The sequence below is a fragment of the Bombina bombina genome, chromosome 1 (genome assembly GCF_027579735.1).
Source record: "Bombina bombina isolate aBomBom1 chromosome 1, aBomBom1.pri, whole genome shotgun sequence".
NCBI lineage: Eukaryota > Metazoa > Chordata > Amphibia > Anura > Bombinatoridae > Bombina > Bombina bombina.
In genome coordinates this window covers 955,563,281-955,590,251 of record NC_069499.1, presented here as the reverse complement: position 1 = coordinate 955,590,251, position 26,971 = coordinate 955,563,281, and the positions used below count along the sequence as shown (strand labels likewise).

Here is a 26,971-nt window from a genome sequence, read left to right as displayed (position 1 = left end):
GGTATAGCCAGAGGAGGGCTGGTTATAGGATCAGTGGTATCTGCATCTGTATAATAACACCCAGCACTATATAGTGACACAGTAGTGACACTGGCACATGCGTATAGCCAGACAAGGGCTGGTTATAGGGTCAGTGGTATCTGCATCAGTATAATAACACCCAGCACTATATAATGACACAGTAGTGACACTGACACATGCGTATAGCCAGACAAGGGATGGTTATAAGGTCAGTGGTATCTGCATCAGTATAATCACACCCAGCACTATATAATGACACAGTAGTGACACTGGCACATTGGTATAGCCAGACAAGGGCTGGTTATAGGGTCAATGGTATCTGCATCAGTATAATAACACCCAGCGCTATATAATGACACAGTAGTGACACTGGCACAAAGGTATAGCCAAAGGAGGGCAGGTTATATGGTCAGTGGTATCTGCATCAGTATAATAACACCAAGCACTATATAGTGACACAGTAGTGACACTGGCACATGGGTATAGCCAGAGGAGGGCTGGTTATAGGATCAGTGGTATCTGCATCAGTATAATAACACCCAGCACTATATAATGACACAGTAGTGACACTGGCACATTGATATAGCCAGACAAGGGCTGGTTATAGGGTCAATGGTATCTGCATCAGTATAATAACACCCAGCGCTATATAATGACACAGTAGTGACACTGGCACAAAGGTATAGCCAGAGGAGGGCTGGTTATACGGTCAGTGGTATCTGCATCAGTATAATAACACCCAGCACTATATAGTGACACAGTAGTGACACTGGCACATGGGTATAGCCAGAGGAGGGCTGGTTATAGGATCAGTGGTATCTGCATCTGTATAATAACACCCAGCACTATATAGTGACACAGTAGTGACACTGGCACATGGGTATAGCCAGAGGAGGGCTGGTTATAGGATCAGTGGTATCTGCATCTGTATAATAACACCCAGCACTATATAGTGACACAGTAGTGACACTGGCACATGCGTATAGCCAGACAAGGGCTGGTTATAGGGTCAGTGGTATCTGCATCAGTATAATAACACCCAGCACTATATAATGACACAGTAGTGACACTGACACATGCGTATAGCCAGACAAGGGATGGTTATAAGGTCAGTGGTATCTGCATCAGTATAATCACACCCAGCACTATATAATGACACAGTAGTGACACTGGCACATTGGTATAGCCAGACAAGGGCTGGTTATAGGGTCAATGGTATCTGCATCAGTATAATAACACCCAGCGCTATATAATGACACAGTAGTGACACTGGCACAAAGGTATAGCCAAAGGAGGGCAGGTTATATGGTCAGTGGTATCTGCATCAGTATAATAACACCAAGCACTATATAGTGACACAGTAGTGACACTGGCACATGGGTATAGCCAGAGGAGGGCTGGTTATAGGATCAGTGGTATCTGCATCAGTATAATAACACCCAGCACTATATAATGACACAGTAGTGACACTGGCACATTGATATAGCCAGACAAGGGCTGGTTATAGGGTCAATGGTATCTGCATCAGTATAATAACACCCAGCGCTATATAATGACACAGTAGTGACACTGGCACAAAGGTATAGCCAGAGGAGGGCTGGTTATACGGTCAGTGGTATCTGCATCAGTATAATAACACCCAGCACTATATAGTGACACAGTAGTGACACTGGCACATGGGTATAGCCAGAGGAGGGCTGGTTATAGGATCAGTGGTATCTGCATCTGTATAATAACACCCAGCACTATATAGTGACACAGTAGTGACACTGGCACATGGGTATAGCCAGAGGAGGGCTGGTTATAGGATCAGTGGTATCTGCATCTGTATAATAACACCCAGCACTATATAGTGACACAGTAGTGACACTGGCACATGCGTATAGCCAGACAAGGGCTGGTTATAGGGTCAGTGGTATCTGCATCAGTATAATAACACCCAGCACTATATAATGACACAGTAGTGACACTGACACATGCGTATAGCCAGACAAGGGATGGTTATAAGGTCAGTGGTATCTGCATCAGTATAATAACACCCAGCACTATATAATGACACAGTAGTGACACTGGCACATTGGTATAGCCAGACAAGGGCTGGTTATAGGGTCAATGGTATCTGCATCAGTATAATAACACCCAGCGCTATATAATGACACAGTAGTGACACTGGCACAAAGGTATAGCCAAAGGAGGGCAGGTTATATGGTCAGTGGTATCTGCATCAGTATAATAACACCAAGCACTATATAGTGACACAGTAGTGACACTGGCACATGGGTATAGCCAGAGGAGGGCTGGTTATAGGATCAGTGGTATCTGCATCTGTATAATAACACCCAGCACTATATAGTGACACAGTAGTGACACTGGCACATGGGTATAGCCAGAGGAGGGCTGGTTATAGGGTCAGTGGTATCTGCATCTGTATAATAACACCCAGCACTATATAGTGACACAGTAGTGACACTGGCACATGGGTATAGCCAGAGGAGGGCTGGTTATAGGGTCAGTGGTATCTGCATCAGTATAATAACACCCAGCACTATATAGTGACACAGTAGTGACACTGGCACATGGGTATAGCCAGAGGAGGGCTGGTTATAGGATCAGTGGTATCTGCATCTGTATAATAACACCCAGCACTATACAAAGACACAGTAGTGACACTGGCACATGCGTATAGCCAGAGGAGGGCTGGTTATAGGATCAGTGGTATCTGCATCTGTATAATAACACCCAGCACTATACAAAGACACAGTAGTGACACTGGCACATGCGTATAGCCAGAGGAGGGCTGGTTATAGGATTAGTGGTATCTGCAGCAGTATAATAACACCCAACACTATATAGTGACACAGTAGTGACACTGGCACATGGGTATAGCCAGAGGAGGGCTGGTTATAGAATCAGTGGTATCTGCAGCAGTATAATAACACCCAGCACTATATAGTGACACAGTAGTGACACTGGCACATGGGTATAGCCAGAGGAGGGCTGGTTATAGGATCAGTGGTATCTGCAGCAGTATAATAACACCCAGCACTATACAAAGACACAGTAGTGACACTGGCACATGGGTATAGCCAGAGGAGGGCTGGTTATAGGATCAGTGGTATCTGCAGCAGTATAATAACACCCAGCACTATACAAAGACACAGTAGTGACACTGGCTCATGGGTATAGCCAGAGGAGGGCTGGTTATAGAATCAGTGGTATCTGCATCAGTATAATAACACCAAGCACTATAAAATAATGTTTTTAATTTAAAATGTACCTTGGTGTCCTTCACTAAGGTCTGTAATTTGGAAAATGTCCGCAACAGCCTTTTTCTGTGCCTATCCCTGCTTCAAACACCCCAGATCTCAATCCGATTGAGCATCTGTGGGATGTGCTGGAACAACAAATTCGATCTATGGAGGCCCCACCTCGAAACTTGCAGGACTTAAATAATCTGTTGCTAATGACTTGGTGCCAGATACCATACGACACGTTCAGAGGTCTTGTGGAGTCCATGCCTCGAGGCATCAGAGCAGTTTTGGCCTACACAATAATAGGCAGGTGGTTTTAATGTTGTGGCTTTTCAGTGTATGTTAAACCAATGATACATCAAAGGCACAGAAAATGTTGCATTTTTGTTACTCCTTATGTTTAAATGTTTTATGTTGCTATTAGTTATTTGTGAGCTCCAAGAGACATTCGTATTTACCTTCAATACCTCCAGAGTTTGAAGTTAACTATTTGCACATTGTATTTCTTATTTACATGTAAAGATGTATGCATTGAGATATAACAAATATGTCTACAGCTGATTGCTTAGTCTGTAAATTATATTAAAAATAATCATTTAGAAATGAAACGGACATGAAACCCACATTTTTTCTTTCATGATACAGACAGAGCATGTGATTTTAAACAACTTTGCATTTACTTATATTATCTAGTTTGTGTTGTTTTCTTGATATCCTTTATTGAAAAGGATACCTATGTAGGCTCAGGAGATGCTGACTGGTATCTGCACATATATGCCTTATGTTATTGCCTCACCCAATGGCCCATATTTATCAAGGTCTGGCGGACCTGATCCAACACTGCGGATCAGGTCCGCCAGACCTCGCTGAATACGGCAAGCAATACGCTCGCCATATTCAGCATTGCACCAGCAGCTCACAAGAGCTGCTGGTGCAACGCCATCCCCTGCAGACTCGCGGCCAATGGGCTGCCAGCAGGGGGGTGTCAGTCAACCCGATCGTACTCGATCGGGTTGATTTCCGGCAATGTCTGTCTGCCTGCTCAGAGCAGGAGGACAGGTTATAGAGCAGCGGTCTTTGTGACCGCTGTTTCATAACTGCTGTTTCTGGCGAGCCTGCAGGAGCTTGATAAATATGCCCCAATGTATTAACTAGCGCCCAGTAGTGCATTGCGGCTTCTTCAACAAAGAATACCAAGAGAATTAAGCAAATTATATAATAGAAGTAAATTAGAAAGCTGTTTAAAATTGTATTATCTATCTGAAAATATGAAAAATTGGGGTTTTATGTCCCTTTTAAATGAAGAAAAACTGTTTATATTGAAACAGGAAATTTATTTTTGTACAAAACTCACCCCTAGGAGCAGTTTGCTCACTTACAATGGCCCTTTTTTAAATACAACAAAGAAAATAAATGACATTAATGTTCTAGTCCAAATTGGCATTAACTGTGTTTTCCCATTCCCCTCTATATTGTCACTCCAGGTGTGGAGCATCACACACAACAGCTGGCTGACATTTGTTCTTTTGATCTGGTCATGTGTCATCTGGATGATGCGCGATCGCAGGCGTTACGCAATGCTTAGTGCCCCCTTCCTGGCTGCCTATGCTAATATCTTAGTGGTCCAGAATTTTTTTGTGGGGCTTAACATCTCTCAAGAGGAATTATTCCCAGGAGTTCCTACTGCAGTTCTCATTGACTTTGATCTTAAACCGTATTCTGTTCCCTGTGTGCATCTCGGAGCTAAGGTGAGAAACATTTTGGCTGTATCTCTCAGGCAGCATCTATAGAGCATGTAGCAAAATATAATTAATAAATCTAATAAAATATTTTTTGCTTTTTCCTGTCTGATCTCCACAAAAAAAAAGCATCGGTCCAATTACCTTTCATTATTCTTTCATTTTTATAAACAAGATTTGGACATAAAACATCTCTTGCTTTTGTGGAAATTTTTTTTCTCTGCGTTCATACTCCCTACAAAGGCCAAACAATTTCTGTAACCTGTAAATGCTGTAAATCAAATAGATGTTTTAGTCAATCTGCAGGATTTTGAAAACTTAGGTTACAGACATTGTAAAGATTCCACAACAATATTAAACTTTTCAGTTTGGGGTAATCTCTTTACAGATCCTCTATGCGCTCACATTCTGGATATTATTAAGGCAGAATCTAAAGGAACGGCAGGAGCAGCTGGAACAATTAAAAGAACCGCTGAAAGAAGTTACTGTTGGGGACAGCGGTAAGAGTATCTTTAGGAAGTTATTTTTGCAAAGAGAACAGTAGATAGGTATGATCTAGCTTGCTAATTTTTATTCATTAGCTTTAGTGGCAGTAGCTCATATGGCATGTCTAGTAGTAGTACTAGGGATAGGAAAAGCAAACACAGAATAAATAAATAAATAAAGCTAAACACCAAGAAAGCGCTTCTACTCGGCATATGTCCTCAAGTTTGTAGAAAACATTTTCTCAGGGGGATGTGATTCAGCAAAAACTTTCAGTTGCCAAGGAAAGAAGTCATTATTTTCTGTAAAACAACTATACTAGTTATAGCAAGATATTATACTCTAAATTGCCTTAAAGGGACACGATAGCCAAATATTGAATCACTTGAAAGTTATGCAGCATAGCTGCAAAATGCTGACCAGAAAATATCACCTGAAAATCTCTATGTAAAAAAGGAAGATTCACCTTAAAAATTCCTAACTATTCATACCCCATTACAAAGGGGCTTTAAGCAGCCAATCAGGATACCAGATTGCAAGGAAGCATGCATCCGGCATGTGCAGGCACAGTCATGTATTTCCCTATTCAGTTTCAGGAAGTTTTCTATGAAATCTCATGACATTACAGCAAAGCATAGCATGACCTCAGCACTTATGATGCTGATTGGCTATTATTATTTTTTTTTTCAACTTGCAGCTGGACAGTAGCTGAAGTATAACTGTTACCAGAGCACTTCCCTTTTTACATAGAGATGTACATGTGATATTTTCTTGTCATCTTTTAACAGTAAGTGATTTAGCATATGGGTATTATAGAAACATAGAAAGCGAATAAAAACCATACGCCTATAAAGGCTGCCCAAAATTTCCTAAAGATTTAAGTTTATTTAGTTAGTGGATAGGTTTATGCATTTCCCAGGCATTCTTAAAAATACCCACAGTATTTGTCCTTACCACTTTTATTGAAAAATCATTCTATGAATATCCATCTTTTCTGTGAAATGATAATAATAATACTATGAGGCCAATTTATCAAATGTCTGTCGGACCTGATCCGACAGTGCGGATCAGGTCTAACAGACATCGCTGAATGTGGAGAGCAATACGCTCTCCGTATTCAGCATTGCACCAGCAGCTCACAAGAGCTGCTGGTGCAACGCCACCCCCTGCAGACTCACAGCAAATCGGCCGCCAGCATGGGAGTGCCAATCAACCTGATCGTACTCGATTGGGTTGAATTGTGGAGATTCCTGTCCGCCTGCTCAGAGCAGGCGGACAGGGTTATGGAGCAGCGGTCTTTAGACCTCTGCTCCATAACTGCTGTTTCTGGCGAGTCTAAAGACTCGATAGAAACACGGGCCGTCAAGCTCCATTCAGAGCTTGATAAATGGGCCTCTATATCTTCTTTTTAAACTCTTTCTTATTCTCCTCCTTTCTTATTAGAGAATAGTAGCATACAATAATGACTAAGATTACAGTGGGTATTGAAAAGAATCACCCCCTTGAAAATAATCACATTTTGTTGCCTTGCAGCCTGAAATAGAGACAGACACAGTTTTTGTTTATCCAGTTGTAATTACTCAGTGCATCTTATAACATCCAAGTGAAAGATACGTCAGGCAAAAATAAAGACAATTCAAAAACAGAATCACTGAGTTGAAAAAAGGATCACCCCCTCCTAAAATTACTTGTAAACTCAATCAGGTGTAGCTAATCACCTTCTCAACTGCACACACAAAGCCATTTGACCTTCAACTGTAATCAGCTGTGGGCATATTGATTAGCTCAGCATGAAAAGAGCTTTCCTGGAGCACCTCAGTCCCTGGTAATGCAACTGAAGCAAACAATCAACTATAGGTGTCAAGGCACTGTCAAAAGATCTCCGGATAATGTTGTGGACAGGCACAAGTCAGGAGATGGATACAAGAAAATATCAATGGCTTTATCAATGCCTAGAAGCACAGTGAAGGTATTTAGTACAACACAGACCCTGTCTGGATCAGGACATCGTTCCAAACTGGATGAAAGATCCAGGAGGAAACTGGTCACAGAGGCTACCAAGAGGCCCACAGCAACTCTGAAGCAGTTGCAGGAATTTATGACAAAGAGTGGTCATTGTGTGCATGTGACAACAATATCACAAATTCTCCACAAATGGTGCTTGTATGGGAGGGTTGCAAGAAAAAAGCCACTCCTCAAGAAAGGCCCCATGCAGTCACGACTGAGCTTTGCCATAACACACCTAGGAGATTCTAAGGCCACATGAAAAAAAGGTGTTATGGTCAGATGAGACTAAAATTAAATTATTTGGCCACCAAACACCAAACAATATGTCTGGAGGAGATCCAATACAGCTCACCATCCAAATAACACCATACCTACAGTAAAGCATGGAGGTGGTAATATCCTATTATGGGGGTGTTTCTCTGCAGCACTTAAGCACTTGTCATGATAAAAGGAAAAATAGATGGGACAAAATACCGGCAGATTCTTGAGGAAAATCTGCTGCCCTCTACCAGGAAGTTGTCAATGGAAAGAAGGTTTACCTTTCAACATGACAATGACCCAATTCACACAGCAAAAATGACACACAGTGGTTGAAAGAGAAAAATGTGAATGTCCTTGCATGGCCTAGTCAGATCCCAGACTTAAACCCCATTGAATATCTGTGACATGACTTCAAGACTGCAGTCCACAAACAGTCACCATCAAATGTAACGGAACTGGAGCAGTTCTGCAAAATAAGAGTGGGCAAATATTGCACAGTCTAGATGTGCAAAGTTAGTAGAGACATATCCCAACAGACTAAAGGCTGTAATTAAAGCAAACAATGGTTCAACAAAATACTGACACAAGGGGGTGATCCTTTTTGCAACTCAGTGATTCTGTTTTTGAATTGTCTTTATTTTTGCCTCACATGTTGGTGTTATATCATTCACTTGGATGTTATAAGTTGCACTGAGTAATTACAACTGGATAAACAAAAACTGTGTATGTCTTTATTTCAGGCTGCAAAGCAACAAAATGTGATTATTTTCAAGGGGGGGGGGTGATTCTTTTCAATACCCACTATACTTAAATCTGTAAACTAACAATAAAATTTTTAGAGTCAAAAGGCAGAAACTATTTTTTTTTTTAAATATAGCTTTATATGTTTCATGACAAGTTAGAATGTTTATCATATTCATCTAAATATTATGTGAAAATAAAATATAAATATAAAAAGAGTTTGATGATAAAATTGATGTGTATTATTCCTGCATTACTCAAGAGATTGTGTGTTAATAAATAAAATGCAGCAACAGTCACGTAAATCACTTGTAATCTCACATTATTCCATTTTTTTCTACAGAAATGGAACAGCCCCAGAACTTTGTTGTGGAAATGTTGGGTTCTATGGTGAGAGGGGCATTGGTTAAGTACTGGATTTACTTCTGTGGTGTCATGTTTTTTGTCGTCAGTTTCAGAGGCAAAGTTGTAGTCTACAAGATCCTCTACATCGTGCTCTTCCTCTTCTGTGTGGCTTTGTATAAGGTGAACATCCTCGTCATAGAAATAAAACTATTTCGTGGGATGACAATAATTATTTTACACATGGTTGGGGTTTGTGTTAGTTCCTAAAAATTGTAAAGTTGGCTCCTTAGGGTTATAAGTGGCTACAATTTTTCAATTAAATTTACCAATCTACTCAAGCATCTCCATTGTAATCAACTCCTATGATATTCTATGGTGCACACCCCTCCATTGTTTGTAGGTGGACTTTTTATAATGAATGAGGAATTTGATGAGGCTGGAGAGAATGGAGAGATTATTAATAATATAAAAAGAAATTCCTGAGGAGGAAAAAACTTAAGAGGATGCGCTTGGAACACAGGTTATCAAAGTGGGACCTACCACTTTATGATTGGGTTTGTACCCGTATGCATAAATAAAAAAAAAAAAAAAAATTATTTTTTTATAAACAGCACAGTGTTTGGTATGTGTAAAAAATTATAATAATGACGAAAATAAATTGTGTGTAAAACAAGTGCTCAGGACAATTTGTGTATAATATTAGTGATACATTGAAATAATCAGATATCACAGATAAACAATGATATTTGTGGCGATTAGTAAAATATATAAAAAAAGTACTTATCAATGTCCCAAAAATTGCTGTGATGTAAAAAATAAGTGTCCAATCCTAATATGTGAACAGTGATGTGTTCAGGTGTTTGGCGTGCTCCTCTTGTGTCCCGCGGTGCGATGGGTCAGGGTGTCTAGAATGGAAGATAAACAAGGGGCGCCAACATAGTGTGAATCGTTCAAACAACAAATATAAAAGTGATGTGCAAAAAACTACTCACAAGGAAAGTGGCACCTTAAATGAATAAGGTGCGATAAAGCAGGCTGACATTCAAATTCCAGCAGTCAGTACGCTGGAGGTCTCACCCAGAGGACCTGTGGAATCCAGATAGGCGTCTAGAAAGTAGCACCCACGTTTTTCAGGGCCAATGGCCGGACCAGGTGAGCTGCAAGCTGATAGGTGTTCTCCTGCTGCACTCACGCCACCGAGACTTTTCTCCAAAAACGACAGTGTCAGTGTATGAAAGGTTCCGTGGTAAAAGTCCTGTTTCAAAAACAAGTGGATCGTGGAAAGAAGCAAAAATACCGGGTCGTGGTATAAAACAAACAGTATTTATTTTGCAACGCGTTTCTCAGTCTATTCCAGACCGTTTCATCAGGCATAATCATAGTTAACAATAGAGATCTATTTAAACCCACAGTGACCCGGAATTGAAACAAAAGGTCAACTCTATTAACAATGTTGCAATTGCAAAAACATTTAACTTTTGATACATTGTATAAATTGGTTTGAACAATTGTGACCACACAGATAACACTTAAATAAAAAGTATATAAAAAACCCTAAATCCGGTTCTAAACCTAATAGTCCAAGCACCTATATAGTTTCATATTATATTATATTTTACATACCTGATTTATATTATTTTCTACGATACACTATTTTGCACATTTCATCTTTTTGAATGTTTGATTATTCATCAATACATACACCTACAATTGTTTATATACATTCTGGATACACTTTTTAGTCTATTTGGTTGTTGTATATGATTGGAAACAATTAATAACATAATTCCCAAATATATTTCCGCCCCAATATATAACATAAACTTTCAAGATAGCTTTACCAATTTCTTGTTCGCCTAACATACAAAAGGTCCCAAGTTCGAGTCCAGTGGAGTCCCAAATATATATATATACATATTATTAATCACATAATTCCTAACATATTTCTGCTCCAATATATAACATAAAAATAGCCCTTCAAGATAGCCTTATCAATTTCATGCTCGCTTAACATACAGAAGGTCCCAAGTTCAAGTCCAGTGGAGCCATAAAATAAAATATATATATACATATATATTTTTTACAATTTTTATATGTCACTTATTTATAGTAAGCATTTGTCACGAACATTTCTTTTTTAGTTTTATATTTATAAGAAAATTCCTTTTAGTTTGGTTTTAAAAATTAGAGTCATTTATTAAAAAGACCAAATAAGATTATCTTCTAGACATTGTGAGACATGTAGATCAATTTATATATTTTGTATCAATACTAATCCTTTTTGCAAGAAATTCAAACAAGACATAAAGGTAGCCTTTTGATTTTTCCATTGCCTAGCACACATTAGGTCCTGGGTTCGAATCCAACCAGGAGATGAGATATACATATACACACATGTTAATATATGTCCAGTTTACTATGAGATATTTTATTTTTTTCCAGATATATTTGGTAATTGCGAATAGGGTTTTTTATATACTTTTTATTTAAGTGTTATCTGTGTGGTCACAATTGTTCAAACCAATTTATACAATGTATCAAAAGTTAAATGTTTTTGCAATTGCAACATTGTTAATAGAGTTGACCTTTTGTTTCAATTCCGGGTCACTGTGGGTTTAAATAGATCTCTATTGTTAACTATGATTATGCCTGATGAAACGGTCTGGAATAGACTGAGAAACGCGTTGCAAAATAAATACTGTTTGTTTTATACCACGACCCGGTATTTTTGCTTCTTTCCACGATCCACTTGTTTTTGAAACAGGACTTTTACCACGGAACCTTTCATACACTGACACTGTCGTTTTTGGAGAAAAGTCTCGGTGGCGTGAGTGCAGCAGGAGAACACCTATCAGCTTGCAGCTCACCTGGTCCGGCCATTGGCCCTGAAAAACGTGGGTGCTACTTTCTAGACGCCTATCTGGATTCCACAGGTCCTCTGGGTGAGACCTCCAGCGTACTGACTGCTGGAATTTGAATGTCAGCCTGCTTTATCGCACCTTATTCATTTAAGGTGCCACTTTCCTTGTGAGTAGTTTTTTGCACATCACTTTTATATTTGTTGTTTGAACGATTCACACTATGTTGGCGCCCCTTGTTTATCTTCCATTCTAGATTATTAATAAGTTTACTCTTCCTAATAATTTTAAAACAAATTTATTGAATGGGCAGTGGAATGCTACACTTAATCCCATCATTTAATGCATAAAAAAGTCTTCATTTTTCCTGTTGTGAAAGGCTAGATATCAATGATTTAGAAGAAAAGATAAGGAGCAGTAGATTGGAAAGTTACTAAGGACTATATAACCTATTTCTACCCTTCTGTTTTCCACTGCAGATTCATTATGAGTGGTGGAGAAGAATACTGAAGTACTTCTGGATCACAGTTGTCACATATTCAATGGTTGTCCTTATTGCAGTCTATGTCTATCAGTTTAAGACCATTTCTGGATTTTTCCTTCAGATTCTTGGGATGTCAGAAGAAGGGTAAATAATATACATATATATGCATTTATGTTTTTATATGATGTCTTCAAGTCCTTGTTTGGTATTTCACCTATAATGCATGTGCTGAGTGGTTGTATGTCATGTATTCTTGTAAAAAGGGATACATACTATGTTTCTTGTTATAAAAAATTGCATAATTTATTGTATCCCATTAAACTGTTGGTTACTTCATTAATGACTAAAGCATGGTTGGTGGTCTATTAGAGTTTAGGATGACTTCAGGGAACATCTATCAGATTTTGCACATTGTTTGGTTTCTGACGCATACAATTTTGTGTACTTTCATCTAATCTGCCTATCTATCCCTTATGTTATTATTATTATTATTATTATTATTATTATTATTATTACTATTATCATAAACAGAACTTTAAAGGATGGTGCAACAATTACAGACAATACAGGGTCAAGCAGACTAAAGAATTAGAGGATTGAAAAGAAAGATTAAAGTATATCTATGTATGCACCATGGTGGATAATGTACTAATTAACCTTAATGTTCTGTGTCCCAGGTTAAAGGACATTGGTTTGGAGCAGTACAGCACAGTTGAACTATTTGCAGGGATTTTGCTCCCTTCCACATTTTTGCTGGCCTGCATCTTACAGCTATATTACTTTCATGAAGACTTTTTGAAACTCACTGACCTCAACAACATCCCAATCAACCAAGGAGGTGTCTCTGACAGGTCTGTATTACCAGCAATCCCTTGTCATCCAAACCTTGCCCTTTCCACAATGACCTATATCCCAATTAGAATGTGTAGAGATCTCAGTGGTCATATTCAGGACAGGACATTACATCTGTGTGCTTATTTCCCTAAAACAGTAAAAAGAAGATAGAAGGTCGTGTCCTTATTGTGGCAAACATGTAAGTAATAATGTTTAACTTTAAAGGGACATTAAACACTAAATAAATGCTAGAGATAATAATGCATTCAAAGAAAAGATTACTCTGAGAATAACATTTAGATGTATTTTTTAAAGTTTCATTAGGTGTTTAAATATTGACAAAATAAGTGTAAAGTTTTAGTGTATATAAAACAATGGGAGCTGCCATATTGTAACTTAAGTTAACTTATCTGCTGTGGCCAATTAGGGACAGTTATAAATAGATCACTAGAGTGTGCAGCCAATGGGGGGTAGTTATCAAGCCGTGAACATCAAATACGCTGGAATTCCGCAGCGTATTTGTGGTGAGGCTGATTCGCCTTAGTTATCAAAGGCTAGAGACCGGTAAAAGTAGAATTTTGTGACGTAAGCTTCGATCCGCCGGACTCAGTTCGACACAGATCGATTCTTACGTCACTCCAGATGTTCCGCACACAAGTGCGGCACAATCTGACTACTTTTGCTAGTTATCAAATGACTAGCAGGTACGCTCAGCACTTTTCCGGCCCAGCGTACCTGGTTTTCAAACCGCCGCCCTGGAGGCGGCAGATCCCATAGGAATCAATGGGAGTCTGACCATAGCGAAAAAACAAGTTCGCTGCTGCCAGACATCCCATTGATTCCTATGGGAGCTGTCTACACCTAACACCTTAACATGTACCCCGAGTCTAAACACCCCTAATCTGCCCCCTCTACACCGCCGCAACTAAATAAATATATTACCCCCTAAACCGCCGCTCCCGGAGCCCACCGCAAGCTACTCTATACATATTAACCCCTAAACCACCGCTCCCGGAGCCCACCGCAAGCTACTCTATACATATTAACCCCTAAACCGCCGCTCCCGGAGCCCACCGCAAGCTACTCTATACATATTAACCCCTAAACCGCCGCTCCAGGACACCGCCGCAACCTACATTATACCTAGTAACCCCTATCCTGTCCCCCCTATACCGCCGCCCTCTATAATAAAGTTATTAACCCCTAATCTGCCCTCCCCTACACCGCCGCCACTGTAATACAATTATTAACCCCTAAACCTAAGTCTAACACTAACCCTAACACCCCCTAACTTAAATATTAATTAAATAAATCTAAATAATATTTCTATTATTAACTAAATGAATCCTATTTAAAACTAAATACTTACCTTTAAAATAAAGCCTAATATAGCTACAATATAAATAATAATTATATTGTAGCTATCTTAGGATTTATTTTTATTTTACAGGTAAATTTAAATTTATTTTAACTAGGTACAATAGCTATTAAATAGTTATTAACTATTTAATAGCTTACCTAGCTAAAATAAAGAGAAATTTACCTGTAAAATAGAAACTAACCTAAGTTACAATTACACCTAACACTACATTATACTTTAATAAATTATTCCTATTTAAAACTAAATACTTACCTGTAAAATAAACCCTAAGATAGCTACAATGTAATTAATAATTACATTGTAGCTATTTTAGGATTTATATTTATTTTACAGGTAACTTTGTATTTATTTTAGCTAGTTAGAATAGTTATTAAATAGTTATTAACTATTTAATAACTACCTAGCTAAAAGAAATACAAAATTACCTGTAAAATAAATCCTAACCTAAGTTACAATTAAACCTAACACTACACTATCATTAAATTAAATAAATTAACTACAAATAACTACAATTAAATACAATTACATAAACTAACTAAAGTACAAAAAATAAAAAAAGCTAAGTTACAAAAATAAAAAAAATAAGTTACAAACATTTCAAAAATATTACAACAATTTTAAGCTAATTACACCTAATCTAAGCCGCCTAATAAAATAACAAAGCCCCCCAAAATAAAAAAATTCCCTACCCTATTCTACATTAAAAAAGTTCAAAGCTCTTTTACCTTACCAGCCCTTAAAAGGGTCTTTTGTGGGGCATGCCCCAAAGAAAACTGCTCTTTTGCCTGTAAAAGAAAAATACAACCCCCCCCAACGTTAAAACCCACCACCCACATACCCCTAATCTAACCCAAACCCCCCTTAAAATAACCTAACACTAATCCCCTGAAGATCATCCTACCTTGAGTCGTCTTCACTCAGCCGAGCCACCGATGGAACTGAAGAGGAGATCCGGAGCGGCAGAAGTGATCCTTCAAGGGGCGCTGAAGAAGTCTTCCATCCGATGAAGTGATCCTCCAAGCGGCGCTGAAGAAGTCTTCCATCTGGGCGATGTCATCTTCCAAGCGGCGCTGAAGATCATCTTCCATCCGGGCGATGTCATCTTCCAAGCGGCGCTGAAGATCATCTTCCATCCGGGCGATGTCATCTTCCAAGCGGGGTCTTCAATCTTCTTTCTTCAGGATCCATCTTCATCCCGCCGACGCGGAACATCCTTCTTCCCCGACGGACTAACGACGAATGAAGGCTCCTTTAAGGGACATCATCCAAGATGGCGTCCCTTCAATTCCGATTGGCTGATAGGATTCTATCAGCCAATCGGAATTAAGGTAGGAAAAATCTGATTGGCTGATTGAATCAGCCAATCAGATTGAGATCGCATTCTATTGGCTGTTCCGATCAGCCAATAGAATGCGATCTCAATCTGATTGGCTGATTCAATCAGCTAATCAGATTTTTCCTACCTTAATTCCGATTGGCTGATAGAATCCTATCAGCCAATCGGAATTGAAGGGACGCCATCTTGGATGACGTCCCTTAAAGGAGCCTTCATTCGTCGTTAGTCCGTCGGGGAAGAAGGATGTTCTGCGTCGGCGGGATGAAGATGGATCCTGAAGAAAGAAGATTGAAGACCCCGCTTGGAAGATGACATCGCCCGGATGGAAGATGATCTTCAGCGCTGCTTGGAAGATGACATCGCCCGGATGGAAGACTTCTTCAGCGCCGCTTGGAGGATCACTTCATCGGATGGAAGACTTCTTCAGCGCCCCTTGGAGGATCACTTCTGCCACTCCGGATCTCCTCTTCAGTTCCATCGGTGGCTCGGCTGAGTGAAGACGACTCAAGGTAGGATGATCTTCAGGGGATTAGTGTTAGGTTATTTTAAGGGGGGGTTTGGGTTAGATTAGGGGTATGTGGGTGGTGGGTTTTAATGTTGGGGGGGGTTGTATTTTTCTTTTACAGGCAAAAGAGCAGTTTTCTTTGGGGCATGCCCCACAAAAGGCCCTTTTAAGGGCTGGTAAGGTAAAAGAGCTTTGAACTTTTTTAATGTAGAATAGGGTAGGGAATTTTTTATTTTGGGGGGCTTTGTTATTTTATTAGGGGGCTTAGATTAGGTGTAATTAGCTTAAAATTGTTGTAATATCTTTGAAATGTTTGTAACTTTTTTTTTTTTTTGTAACTTAGCTTTTTTTATTTTTTGTACTTTAGTTAGTTTATGTAATTGTATTTAATTGTAGTTATTTGTATTTAATTTATTTAATTAATTTAATGATAGTGTAGTGTTTAATTGTAACTTAGGTTAGGATTTATTTTACAGGTAATTTTGTATTTCTTTTAGCTAGGTAGTTATTAAATAGTTAATAACTATTTAATAACTATTCTAACTAGCTAAAATAAATACAAAGTTACCTGTAAAATAAATATAAATCCTAAAATAGCTACAATGTAATTATTAATTACATTGTAGCTATCTTAGGGTTTATTTTACAGGTAAGTATTTAGTTTTAAATAGGAATAATTTATTAAAGTATAGTGTAGTGTTAGGTGTAATTGTAACTTAGGTTCGTTTTTATTTTACAGGTAAATTTCTCTTTATTTTAGCTAGGTAGCTATTAAATAGTTAATAACTATTTAATAGCTATTGTACCTAGTTAAAATAAATTGAAAGTTACCTGTAAGTATTTAGTTTTAAATAGGATTAATTTATTTAATAATAGAAATATTATTTAGATTTATTTAATTAATATTTAAGTTAGGGGGGGTGTTAGGGTTAGTGTTAGACTTAGGTTTAGGGGTTAATAAATTTATTACAGTGGCGGCGGTGTAGTGGGGGGCAGGATAGGGGTTAATAAATGTATTATAGGTGGCGACGGTGTAGGGGGGGCAGATTAGGGGTTAATAAATTTAATATAGGTTGCGGCGGGGTCCGGGAGCGGCGGTTTATGGGTTAAACTATTTATTTAGTTGCGGCGAGGTGCGGGATCAGCAGGATAGGGGTTAATAACTTTATTATAGGTTACGGCGGTATAGGGGGGGCAGGATAGGGGTTACTAGGTATAATGTAGGTGGCGGTGGGCTCCGGGAGCGGCGGTTTAGGGGTTAATACATTTATAAGAGTTGCGGCGGGGTCTAGGAGCGGTGGTTTAGGGGTAAGTGACTTTATTGAGTTGCGGGGGGCTCCGTGGGGCGCCGGTATAGGGGGTAGAACAGTGTAGTTAGTGTGGGTGCTTAGTGACAGGCTAGCAATAAAGCTGTCAAAAAGCCGAAGAGCAGCGAGATCGGATGAGTGATAACTATCACAGTCCGCTGCTCATCACCCCGTACTTGGTGCGTGGCTTTTTGACAGATTTATTGATAACTTAGGCGAATTTTTTCAGGTCTGCGGCGGCGAAGGTAGGCGAGCTTAGGCGAACGTATTGAACCGGCGAAGGCAGGAAAGTTGACACGTTGATAACTACCCCCCAATGGCTGTGTAGAATATAACAGTGTTCTGCACTTCCATTTCTTACAGGAACTAAAAAGCTCACAATTTCAGAATAAAATTACAGGATAAGCGAACAAAATAATAATCAAAATATTGCAGAGGTTTTTATATATATGATGTATCATTTTATATTACCATCTCAAAGTGTTTAATTTCCCTTTAAGTAGCCTACTCAGGCCCAGATTACAAGAGGAGCACTAATAATAGTGTGTGGTGCGATATCATTATTGCTGGACTGCACTAAAATTAGCATGCAAATTAATATTACAAGGCCAAAGTAAAACAGATTTACCAGAGAAGGTTAAGCGTGGCCGTCATATATACACACATCATTTTAAAAAAAATCCCAGGAGGGAGCACGTTAATCTGACCTTTTAGCTTTTTTATTAATTTAGTGCAGCAAGTTCCAATTGAACTTACCACTACTAAGTCCCTCTATTGAAGTCCCACTTCTCCCCTTTCCCCACTCTTTGATAACAATGACACTCAGTAACTATAGCAGGAGAAGCTTAGCTTTAATAGCTTGTGTCACCTGATGATGATCATATCAGGGATTCTACCTCCTCAGGTCCCCGCTGTCACTTCCATGTAATGTGGTACTCGGTCAGCCCCAGGACATTGTTGCTGTGAATGTGTTAGGAGGAGGAGCTGCGGACAGTGCACAATCTGATAGCTTTTGCACAGGGAGGGCTCTAACCATGCATCCTGCCTCTTGACAGTGCACAGCATCTCTGCACAGGGCCCCTCAAAGCGGGCAAATACCTCTGCTCCCTCCACTTCCTATTTCCAGGCCATTGTTGCACAGTATTCTGGAACTTGAAGTTCCAGCCGTATAGCCTGAAAAAGGGCCGAGCTGCACCACCGCACTAAATTTCCGGAGTAGCCCTCAGAGGCGGACCCCACGGAAACCCCAAACCAAGATGCCTAGGCTTGGCCAGTGCCCCTCTGCTCACCGGCATAACTTATAAGCATTAATTCGGCTCCACATCACACACTATGCTCCAGCCGAAATCCAGTCCCACAAGTCAGGACTACACATATGTAACCTGCGGGCGGCCCGACAGCTAAGCTAACAATTAAGATAGGGCAACATTTAAAGCACTCGCTATGTGCACAGTGCAGTAATAATAGTGGGCGGGGCTAAGGTAACTGGAGGCTCACCGGGCAATTGCCCGGTATGCCCCATGGTCAGTCCAGGCCTGGTTGCCAACATCCCTTTAGCACGCCCTATACTTTCAATGGAGATTGCGACCGTGCTAAACATCACTCATCTTGGTTGAAAGTTATAGTTTGTGTTTGAGTACAAGCTAAAATAACACAAGAAGAATTAGCGTGACCTTAGACCTGAAGTAAAATGTCAGGGCTAAATTAAAAGTTTCACAAAACACATGTATAACATATTAAAATAAAGTATTATATACATATATACACATATATACAATGTATATACAATAAATATATATTCATATAGATTTACAGATATATATATATATATATATATATATATATATATATATATATATATATATATATATATATATATATATTACAAAAAGATATACAGATATATAAAAAGTATATATTTATAATGAAAAAGAGCATTTTCTTGTAATTAAAGAACATAGGTAATTGAGGTATTCCTAATGCACCTTCAGCTTTAGCGCAGTTGGCTTACCTCACCTTAGGGTTAGCTCTCAAACAAAAATATAAAGAAAAGGCTTTTTAGTGCGTCCAATAGAAGTGTGTAGAAAGAGATTTAGCTTGGTTGCGATATCAAAACTCCAGATGTTAGCTTGTCTGAGTCTTTTGTTCACAAGCTAAATTTCTTTTATACAGGTGATGAGAGTCCCTAATGCATTACTCCTGGGAATTAGTCTTCCCTGCCACAAGGAGGAGGCAAAGATTCCCAAACCCCAAGAGCTCTATAAAACCCCTTCCCCCTTACTGGCACCTCAGTCTTGGCTTTCCATCTGCTGGAGAAGGGTGAAGACTGAAGATGTGCATGTGATTCTTTAGTGAGAGGGGTTCTCAGACTGAGTTGAGGTACATTTCCCCTCAGAGTGCAGTGCCTTTATTTGCTTTTCCCTTTATTTGACATTGGGTTTCACACACACATACACACTCCCTATTTGTTAGTGCGCTATCCTGTAGTTGAATGTGAAGTTTGTCGCCTTCTGTATTTTTGCCTGATCTAGTATGTTTTTTTAAAGAGCTACTTTTGGAGGGGTAAGTTTTTCCCTTCCTCAAGCGCTCTTTTTGTGGAGATTTAACTACTCTTTTAATTATGCATTTTTTAATTTTGTTTTTGTTTTCTCCAATAATGGACCCTTCTGATTTTCTCCATTTATTTCTCTTGGAAGCTGGGCCCTCTGAACATGTGTTAAAGGGACACTCAAGTCAAAATAAACATTTATGATTCAGATAGACCATGCAGTTTTAAGACACTTTCCAATTTACTTCTATTGTCAAATTTTGCACAGTCTTTTTATATTCACTTTTTCTGGGGAACAAGATCCTACTAAGCATGTGCACAAGCTCATCTACTAAAAAAAATCTACTGCTTTTGTGAAATTCAGAGTAAGTGCTATTGCATTATCTTTTTATGTTATACTTGTTAATTGTGTAATTATACTGCATTGAGTGGTCCTTTAAGTGTGTTTATTGTAAACAGGCTGAGGATATTTATATATAACATGCCTTAATGTTTCAATGCATTCAGACCGTTTTAATGCTGCACTTGTTTCTATGGGTTTTACTGCTCCATCTATTTGTTCTTTACAGGGATGTGCAAATGATTTTGCACCAGGTATCAAGGATTTCATTCATTCAACAGGGTCTGAAATGTTGGCTGTTATGCAGCCTTCATGTAAGCATAAAAGGTCAGTTATTGGTTTGCCTTCTACTAGTTCTGAACCTCCTGTAGCTTATGTTTCTGCGAATGTTTGTTTCTAATGTTTTATCAGGAGGAGAGTTTTTCTCTGGTGATCAGGGGTCTTTCTCTGATCATGAACCAGATACTTCCTTTTTTTGTTTAAAGTTAACATAATGTTAACATATTTGTTCTCTTTTAAAGGAGATTTTGCTTACTTTAGAGGTTAAGCATCCAATGTGGCTGAGGATCATTTAGATGATTTTTTTAAACCTTTGGTTAAAACCCCTGATGCTGTCTTTAAGATAGTTTCTAGGGAATGGTCTAAGCCAGGTACTCCCTTTAATCCTTCTGCAAGATTTAATACATTGTATCTGTTACCTGCTTCTAGTATTGATCTTTGGAAGACTGCCCCTAAGGTAAATGGGGCTATTTCTACTCTGGCTAAGCTTACTACTATTCCTCTTGGAGATAGTACTTTTTCTAAGGGCCCTTTAGAACAGTAATTAGAATCTTTTCCCAGAAGAGTCTTTTTGCAAACAGGTTACTTATTAAGGGCAGCTATTTCTATTGCTGACTTTGCTGCTGCTTCTTCTATTTGGTTAAATATTCTCTCTGAGCAATTTTCTGTTGATTATAATAGTGAATTTTTTTTTAACCTTTTAGGGTTGCTTAAATGTGCTTATTTAAATGTATGTCTTTGGCAGTTCTTTCTAGAAGAGCTTTATGGTAAAAATCTTGGACTGCTGATATGGTTTTTAAATCTAGAATTTTATCTCTTTCTTTTCAAGGAAATAAGTTGTTTTGCTTTGATTTGGATTCTGTTATTTCTACTGTTACCAGAGGTAAATGAGCTTTTCTTCCTCAGGACAAGAAGTCCAGGGGTAAGTCTATGGCTTCTAATCACTTTTCTCCCTTTCGTCAGAAAAGGGAGAAAAAATCTGATTCCTCCTCTTGTAAGCAAGGTCCCTCTGGTCCTGCCTGGAAGCCCAGTTCCAATTGGAACAGGCCTTAGAAATCCAAAAAATATACACCTACTTCCAAGTCTGAATTAATGTAAGGCCCATGATCCAGAGGCTCTGGTAGTGGGCAGACTGTGTTTTTTTCAGGAGGCCTGGTTCCAGTCTGTTTCAGATCCCTGGGTTCTGAATATAGTGTCTCAGGTTTATCAGGTTTAAAAACAAGGCCTCCCAGGGAAACGTTTTTTCTGTCCAATGTTCCAAAAAATCCTTTGAAGGCTCACACCTTTTTTCAATCAATTCTGGATCTAGAAGCTATGGGACTGATTGTTCCTGTTCCATTGTTGGAACAAGGGATAGGATTTTATTCAAATCTCTTTATTGTTCCAAAGAAGGAGAGAACTTTCACACCAGTTTTGGTTCTGAAAGCTCTAAAAATGTTTATCAGAGTTCCTACCTTCAAAATGGCCACTATTCAGACTATTCTTCCTTTCGATAAGCAAGGTCAGTTTATGTCCACAATAGATTTAAAGGATGCTTACTTTCATTTTCCCATTTACAAGAAACACTTTCAGTTTCTAAAGTTTGCATTTTTGGACAGGTCTTTTTAGTTTGTTGCTCTACCATCTCTACCAAGTGAATTTAAAAGTGTCTTAAAAGTATGTACTCTATTTGAATCATGTAAGTTTAAAGGGACACTAAACCCAACTTTTTTCTTTTGTGGTTCAGATAGAGTATGCAATTTTAAGCAACTTCCTAATTTACTCCTATTAGCAAATGTTCTTCATTCTATTGGTATCTTTATTTGAAAAGCAAGAATGTAAGTTTAAATGCTGGCCCATTTTGGTGAACAACCTGGGTTGTTCTTGCTGATTGGTGGATAAATACATTCACCAATAAACAAGTGCTCTCCAAGGTTCTGGAATTTCTTTTTCAAATAAAGATAACAAGAGAACGAAGAAAAAATGATAATAGGAGTAAATTAGAAATTTGCTTAAAATTGCATGTTCTATCTGAATCACAAAAGAAAAAAATTGGGTTCAGTGTCCCTTTAATTTTGACTTTCCTATCCCTTTAAGCCAATTTCTTCACCTTGGAATGTTACGGCTAGATTACGAGTTTTCATTATGAGCTGTGCGCTGCTAACGAGCAGTTTTCTCTCACCCCTCACTTACCTACAGCGCTGGTATTACAGGTTTTTACAAACCGGCGTTAAAAGGCAAGAAGTGAGCGTTGAGCAAAAGTTAGCTCCTTACCGCACTTCAATACCAGCGCTGCTTAAGTCAGTGGTGGTGAGCTGGTCGTACGTGCTCGTGCACGATTTCCCCATAGGAATAAACGGGGAGAGCTGGCTGGAAAAAAGTCTAACACCTGCAAAAAAGCAGCGTAAAACTCAGTAACACAGCCCCATTGATTCCTATGGGGAAATAAAATTTATGTTTACACCTAACACCCTAACATGAACCCTGAGTCTAAACACCCCTAATCTTACACTTATCAACCCCTAATCTGCCGCCCACAATATCGCAGACACCTACATTATACTTATTAACCCCTAATCTGCCGCTCCAGACACCGCCCCCACCTACATTATACTTATGAATCACTAATCTGCTGCCCCCAACATCGCCGACACCTACATTATATTTATTAACCCCTAATCTGCTGCCCCCAATGTCGCCGCAACCTACCTACACTTATTAACCCCTAATCTGCTGTCCCCAACGTCGCCGCCACTATACTAAATGTATTAACCCCTAAACCGCCGCACTCCCGCCTTGCAAGCATTAGTTAAATATTATTAACCCCTAATCTGCCGTCCCTAACATCGCCGCCACCTATACTAAATGTACATCGCCGCCACTATACTAAATGTATTAGCCCCTAAACCTAAGTCTAACCCTAACACCCCCTAACTTAAATATAATTACAATAAATCTAAATAAAAATGAATATTATTACCTAAATCATTCTTATTTAAAACTAAATACTTACCTATAAAATAAACCCTAAGCTAGATACACTATAACTAATAGTTACATTATAGCTAGCTTAGGGTTTATTTTTATTTTACAGGCAAGTTTGTATATATTTTAACTAGGTAGAATAGTTATTAAATAGTTATTAACTATTTAATAACTACCTAGCTAAAATAAATACAAAAGTACCTGTAAAATAAAACCTAACCTTAGTTACAATAACACCTAACACTACACTATAATTAAAAAAAATTAACTAAATTAACAACAATTAAATAAATTAAATTAGCTAAAGTACAAAAACAAACAAACACTAAATTACAGAAAATAATAAACAAATTACAAGATATTTAAACTAATTACACCTAATCTAAAAGCCCTATCAAAATAAAAAAGCCCCCCCCCCAAATAAAAAACCCCTAGCCTAAACTAAACTTCCACTAGCCCTTAAAAGGGCCTTTTGTGGGGCATTGCCCCAAAGAAATCAGCTCTTTTACCTGTAAAAAAAAAATACAAACAACCCCCCCAACAGTAAAACCCACCACCGACACAACCAACCCCCCAAATAAAATACTATCTAAAAAAACCTAAGTTCCCCGTTGCCCTGAAAAGGGCATTTGGATTGGCATTGCCCTTAAAAGGGCATTTAGCTCTTTTGTGGCCCAAACCCTAATCTAAAAAATAAAACCCACCCAATACACCCTTAAAAAAACCTAACACTAACCCCCTGAAGATCGACTTACTGTTCTGAAAACCGGACATCCATCCTCAAGGAAGCGGCAGAAGTCTTCATCCAACCGGGCCGAAGTGCTCAACGAAGCCGGGAGAAGTCTTCATCCAAGCCGGGCGAAGTGGTCCTCCAGACGGGCAGAAGTCTTCATCCAATAGGATTGAGCTTGCATTCTATTGGCTGTTCCAATCAGCCAATAGAATGTGAGCTCAATCCTATTGGCTGATTGCATCAGCCAATAGGATTTTTTCTACCTTAATTCCGATTGGCTAATAGAATTCTATCAGCCAATCAGAATCTAAGGGATGCCATCTTGGATGACGTCACTTAAAGGAACCGTCATTCAGTAAGAAGCTGTCGTTTGAAGAGGATGCTCTGTGCCGGATGTCTTGAAGATTGAGCCGCTCCGCGTGGGATGGATGAAGATAGAAGATGCCGACTGGATGAAGACTTCTGCCCGTCTGGAGGACCACTTCGCCCGGCTTGGATGAAGACTTCTCCCGGCTTCATTGAGGATTTTGGCTTGGTTGGATGAAGACTTCTGCCGCTTCCTTGGGGATGGATGTCCAGTCTTCAGAACAGTAAGTCGATCTTCAGGGGGTTAGTGTTAGTTTTTTTTTAAGGGTGTATTGGGTGGGTTTTATTTTTTAGATTAGGGTTTGGGCTGCAAAAGAGCTAACTGCCCTTTTAAGGGCAATGCCCATCCAAATGCCCTTTTCAGGGCAATGGGGAGCTTAGGTTTTTTTAGATAGTATTTTATTTGGGGGGTTGGTTGTGTGGGTGGTGGGTTTTAGTGTAGGGGGGGTTGTTTGTATTTTTTTTTACAGGTAAAAGAGCTGATTACTTTGGGGCAATGCCCCGCAAAAGGCCCTTTTCAGGGCTATTGATAGTTTAGTTTTGGGGAGGCTTTTATTTTATTTTGATAGGGCTATTAGATTAGGTGTAATTAGTTTAAATATCTTGTAATTTGTTTATTATTTTCTGTAATTTAGTGTTTGGTTTTTTGTACTTTAGCTAATTTAATTTAATTTATTTAATTGTTGTTAATTTAGTTAATTTATTTAATTATAGTGTAGTGTTAGGTGTTATTGTAACTTATGTTAGGTTTTATTTTACAGGTACTTTTGTATTTATTTTAGCTAGGTAGTTATTAAATAGTTAATAACTATTTAATAACTATTCTACCTAGTTAAAATAAATACAAACTTGCCTGTAAAATAAAAATAAACCCTAAGCTAGCTACAATGTAACTATTAGTTATATTGTAGCTATCTTAGGGTTTATTTTATAGGTAAGTATTTAGTTTTAAATAAGAATTATTTAGGTAATAATATTAATTTTTATTTAGATTTATTGTAATTATATTTAAGTTAGGGGGTGTTAGGGTTAGGGTTAGACTTTAGGGGTTAATACATTTAGTATAGTGGCGGCGACGTTGGGGGTTGGAGATTAGGGGTTAATAAATGTAGGTAGGTGGCGGCGTTGTTAGGGACCGCAGATTAGGGGTTAATAATATTTAACTAATGTTTGCAAGGCTGGAGTGCGGCGGTTTAGGGGTTAATATGTTTATTATAGTTGCAGCGATGTCCGGAGCGGCAAATTAGGGGTTAATAATTTTATTATAGTGTTTGTGATGCAGGAGGGCCTTGGTTTAGGGGTTAATAGGTAGTTTATGGGTGTTAGTGTACTTTTTAGCACTTTAGTTAAGAGTTTTATGTTACGGTGTTGTACCATAAAACTCTTAACTACTGACTTTTAAATGCGTTAGGACTCTTGATGGGGTAGGGTGTACCGCTCACTTTTTAGCCTCCCAGACTCGTAATACCGGCGCTATGGAAGTCCCATAGAAAAAAGACTTTGCAAAGTTTATGTAAGTCGTTTTGCGGTAAGGCCAAAAAAGTGCGCGGTGACCCTAAACCTTCAAGACTCGTAATACCAGCGGGCGTAAAAAAGCAGCGTTAGGACCTCTTAACGCTGCTTTTTTACCCTAACGCACAACTCGTAATCTAGCCGTTAATTTGGTGTTGAAGGCTATGCAGGTTTCTCCATTTGAGCCTATTCATAATGTGGATATTAAGCTTCTTTCTTGGACTGATTTGTTTCTTTTGGCTATCTCTTCTGCTAGAAGATTTTCTGAATTATCTACTCTTTCTTGTGATTCTCATCTTATTTTTTTATCAGGATAAGACGGTTTTAATAACCAAAAAATTTGACATTTTGCCTAAGGTTGTGTTCTTTCTTTGTGTCCTAATCCTAAGAATTCTTTAGAAACAGAAAGGCTTCTTCATAATTTGCATGTTGTTAGGGCCTTGAAGTGTTAATTTGATGCTACAAAGAATTTTAGATAAACTTCTTGTTTTTTTGATAATTTTTCAGGTTCTAAGAGAGGGTAGAAAGCGACTTGCGATTTCCTTGGCTTCTTGGTTGAAACTATTGATTTACCAAGCTTACTTGGAGATGGAGATTTTTGAGATGTTAGCTTCTAATTTTTTAGTTATGTTTGGGTTGTGGATTTTTGTGAAAAAAAGATCTTCTATTTATCCCG

The 26,971-nt window shown here is 38.6% G+C and overlaps 1 protein-coding gene across 1 annotated transcript in view; it reads left to right on the top strand.

Moving 5' to 3' along the window:
* LOC128661976 (piezo-type mechanosensitive ion channel component 2-like) overlaps positions 1-26,971 on the top strand; it is a 407,133-nt gene that overhangs the window by 109,426 nt on the left and 270,736 nt on the right. Inside the window, exons 11-16 of the mRNA XM_053716001.1 lie at positions 4,757-5,020; positions 5,400-5,511; positions 8,847-9,028; positions 12,186-12,334; positions 12,868-13,041; positions 13,182-13,223. Of these exons, the coding sequence (XP_053571976.1) occupies positions 4,757-5,020; positions 5,400-5,511; positions 8,847-9,028; positions 12,186-12,334; positions 12,868-13,041; positions 13,182-13,223 (923 nt within the window). The remainder of the gene's footprint in view (positions 1-4,756; positions 5,021-5,399; positions 5,512-8,846; positions 9,029-12,185; positions 12,335-12,867; positions 13,042-13,181; positions 13,224-26,971) is intronic.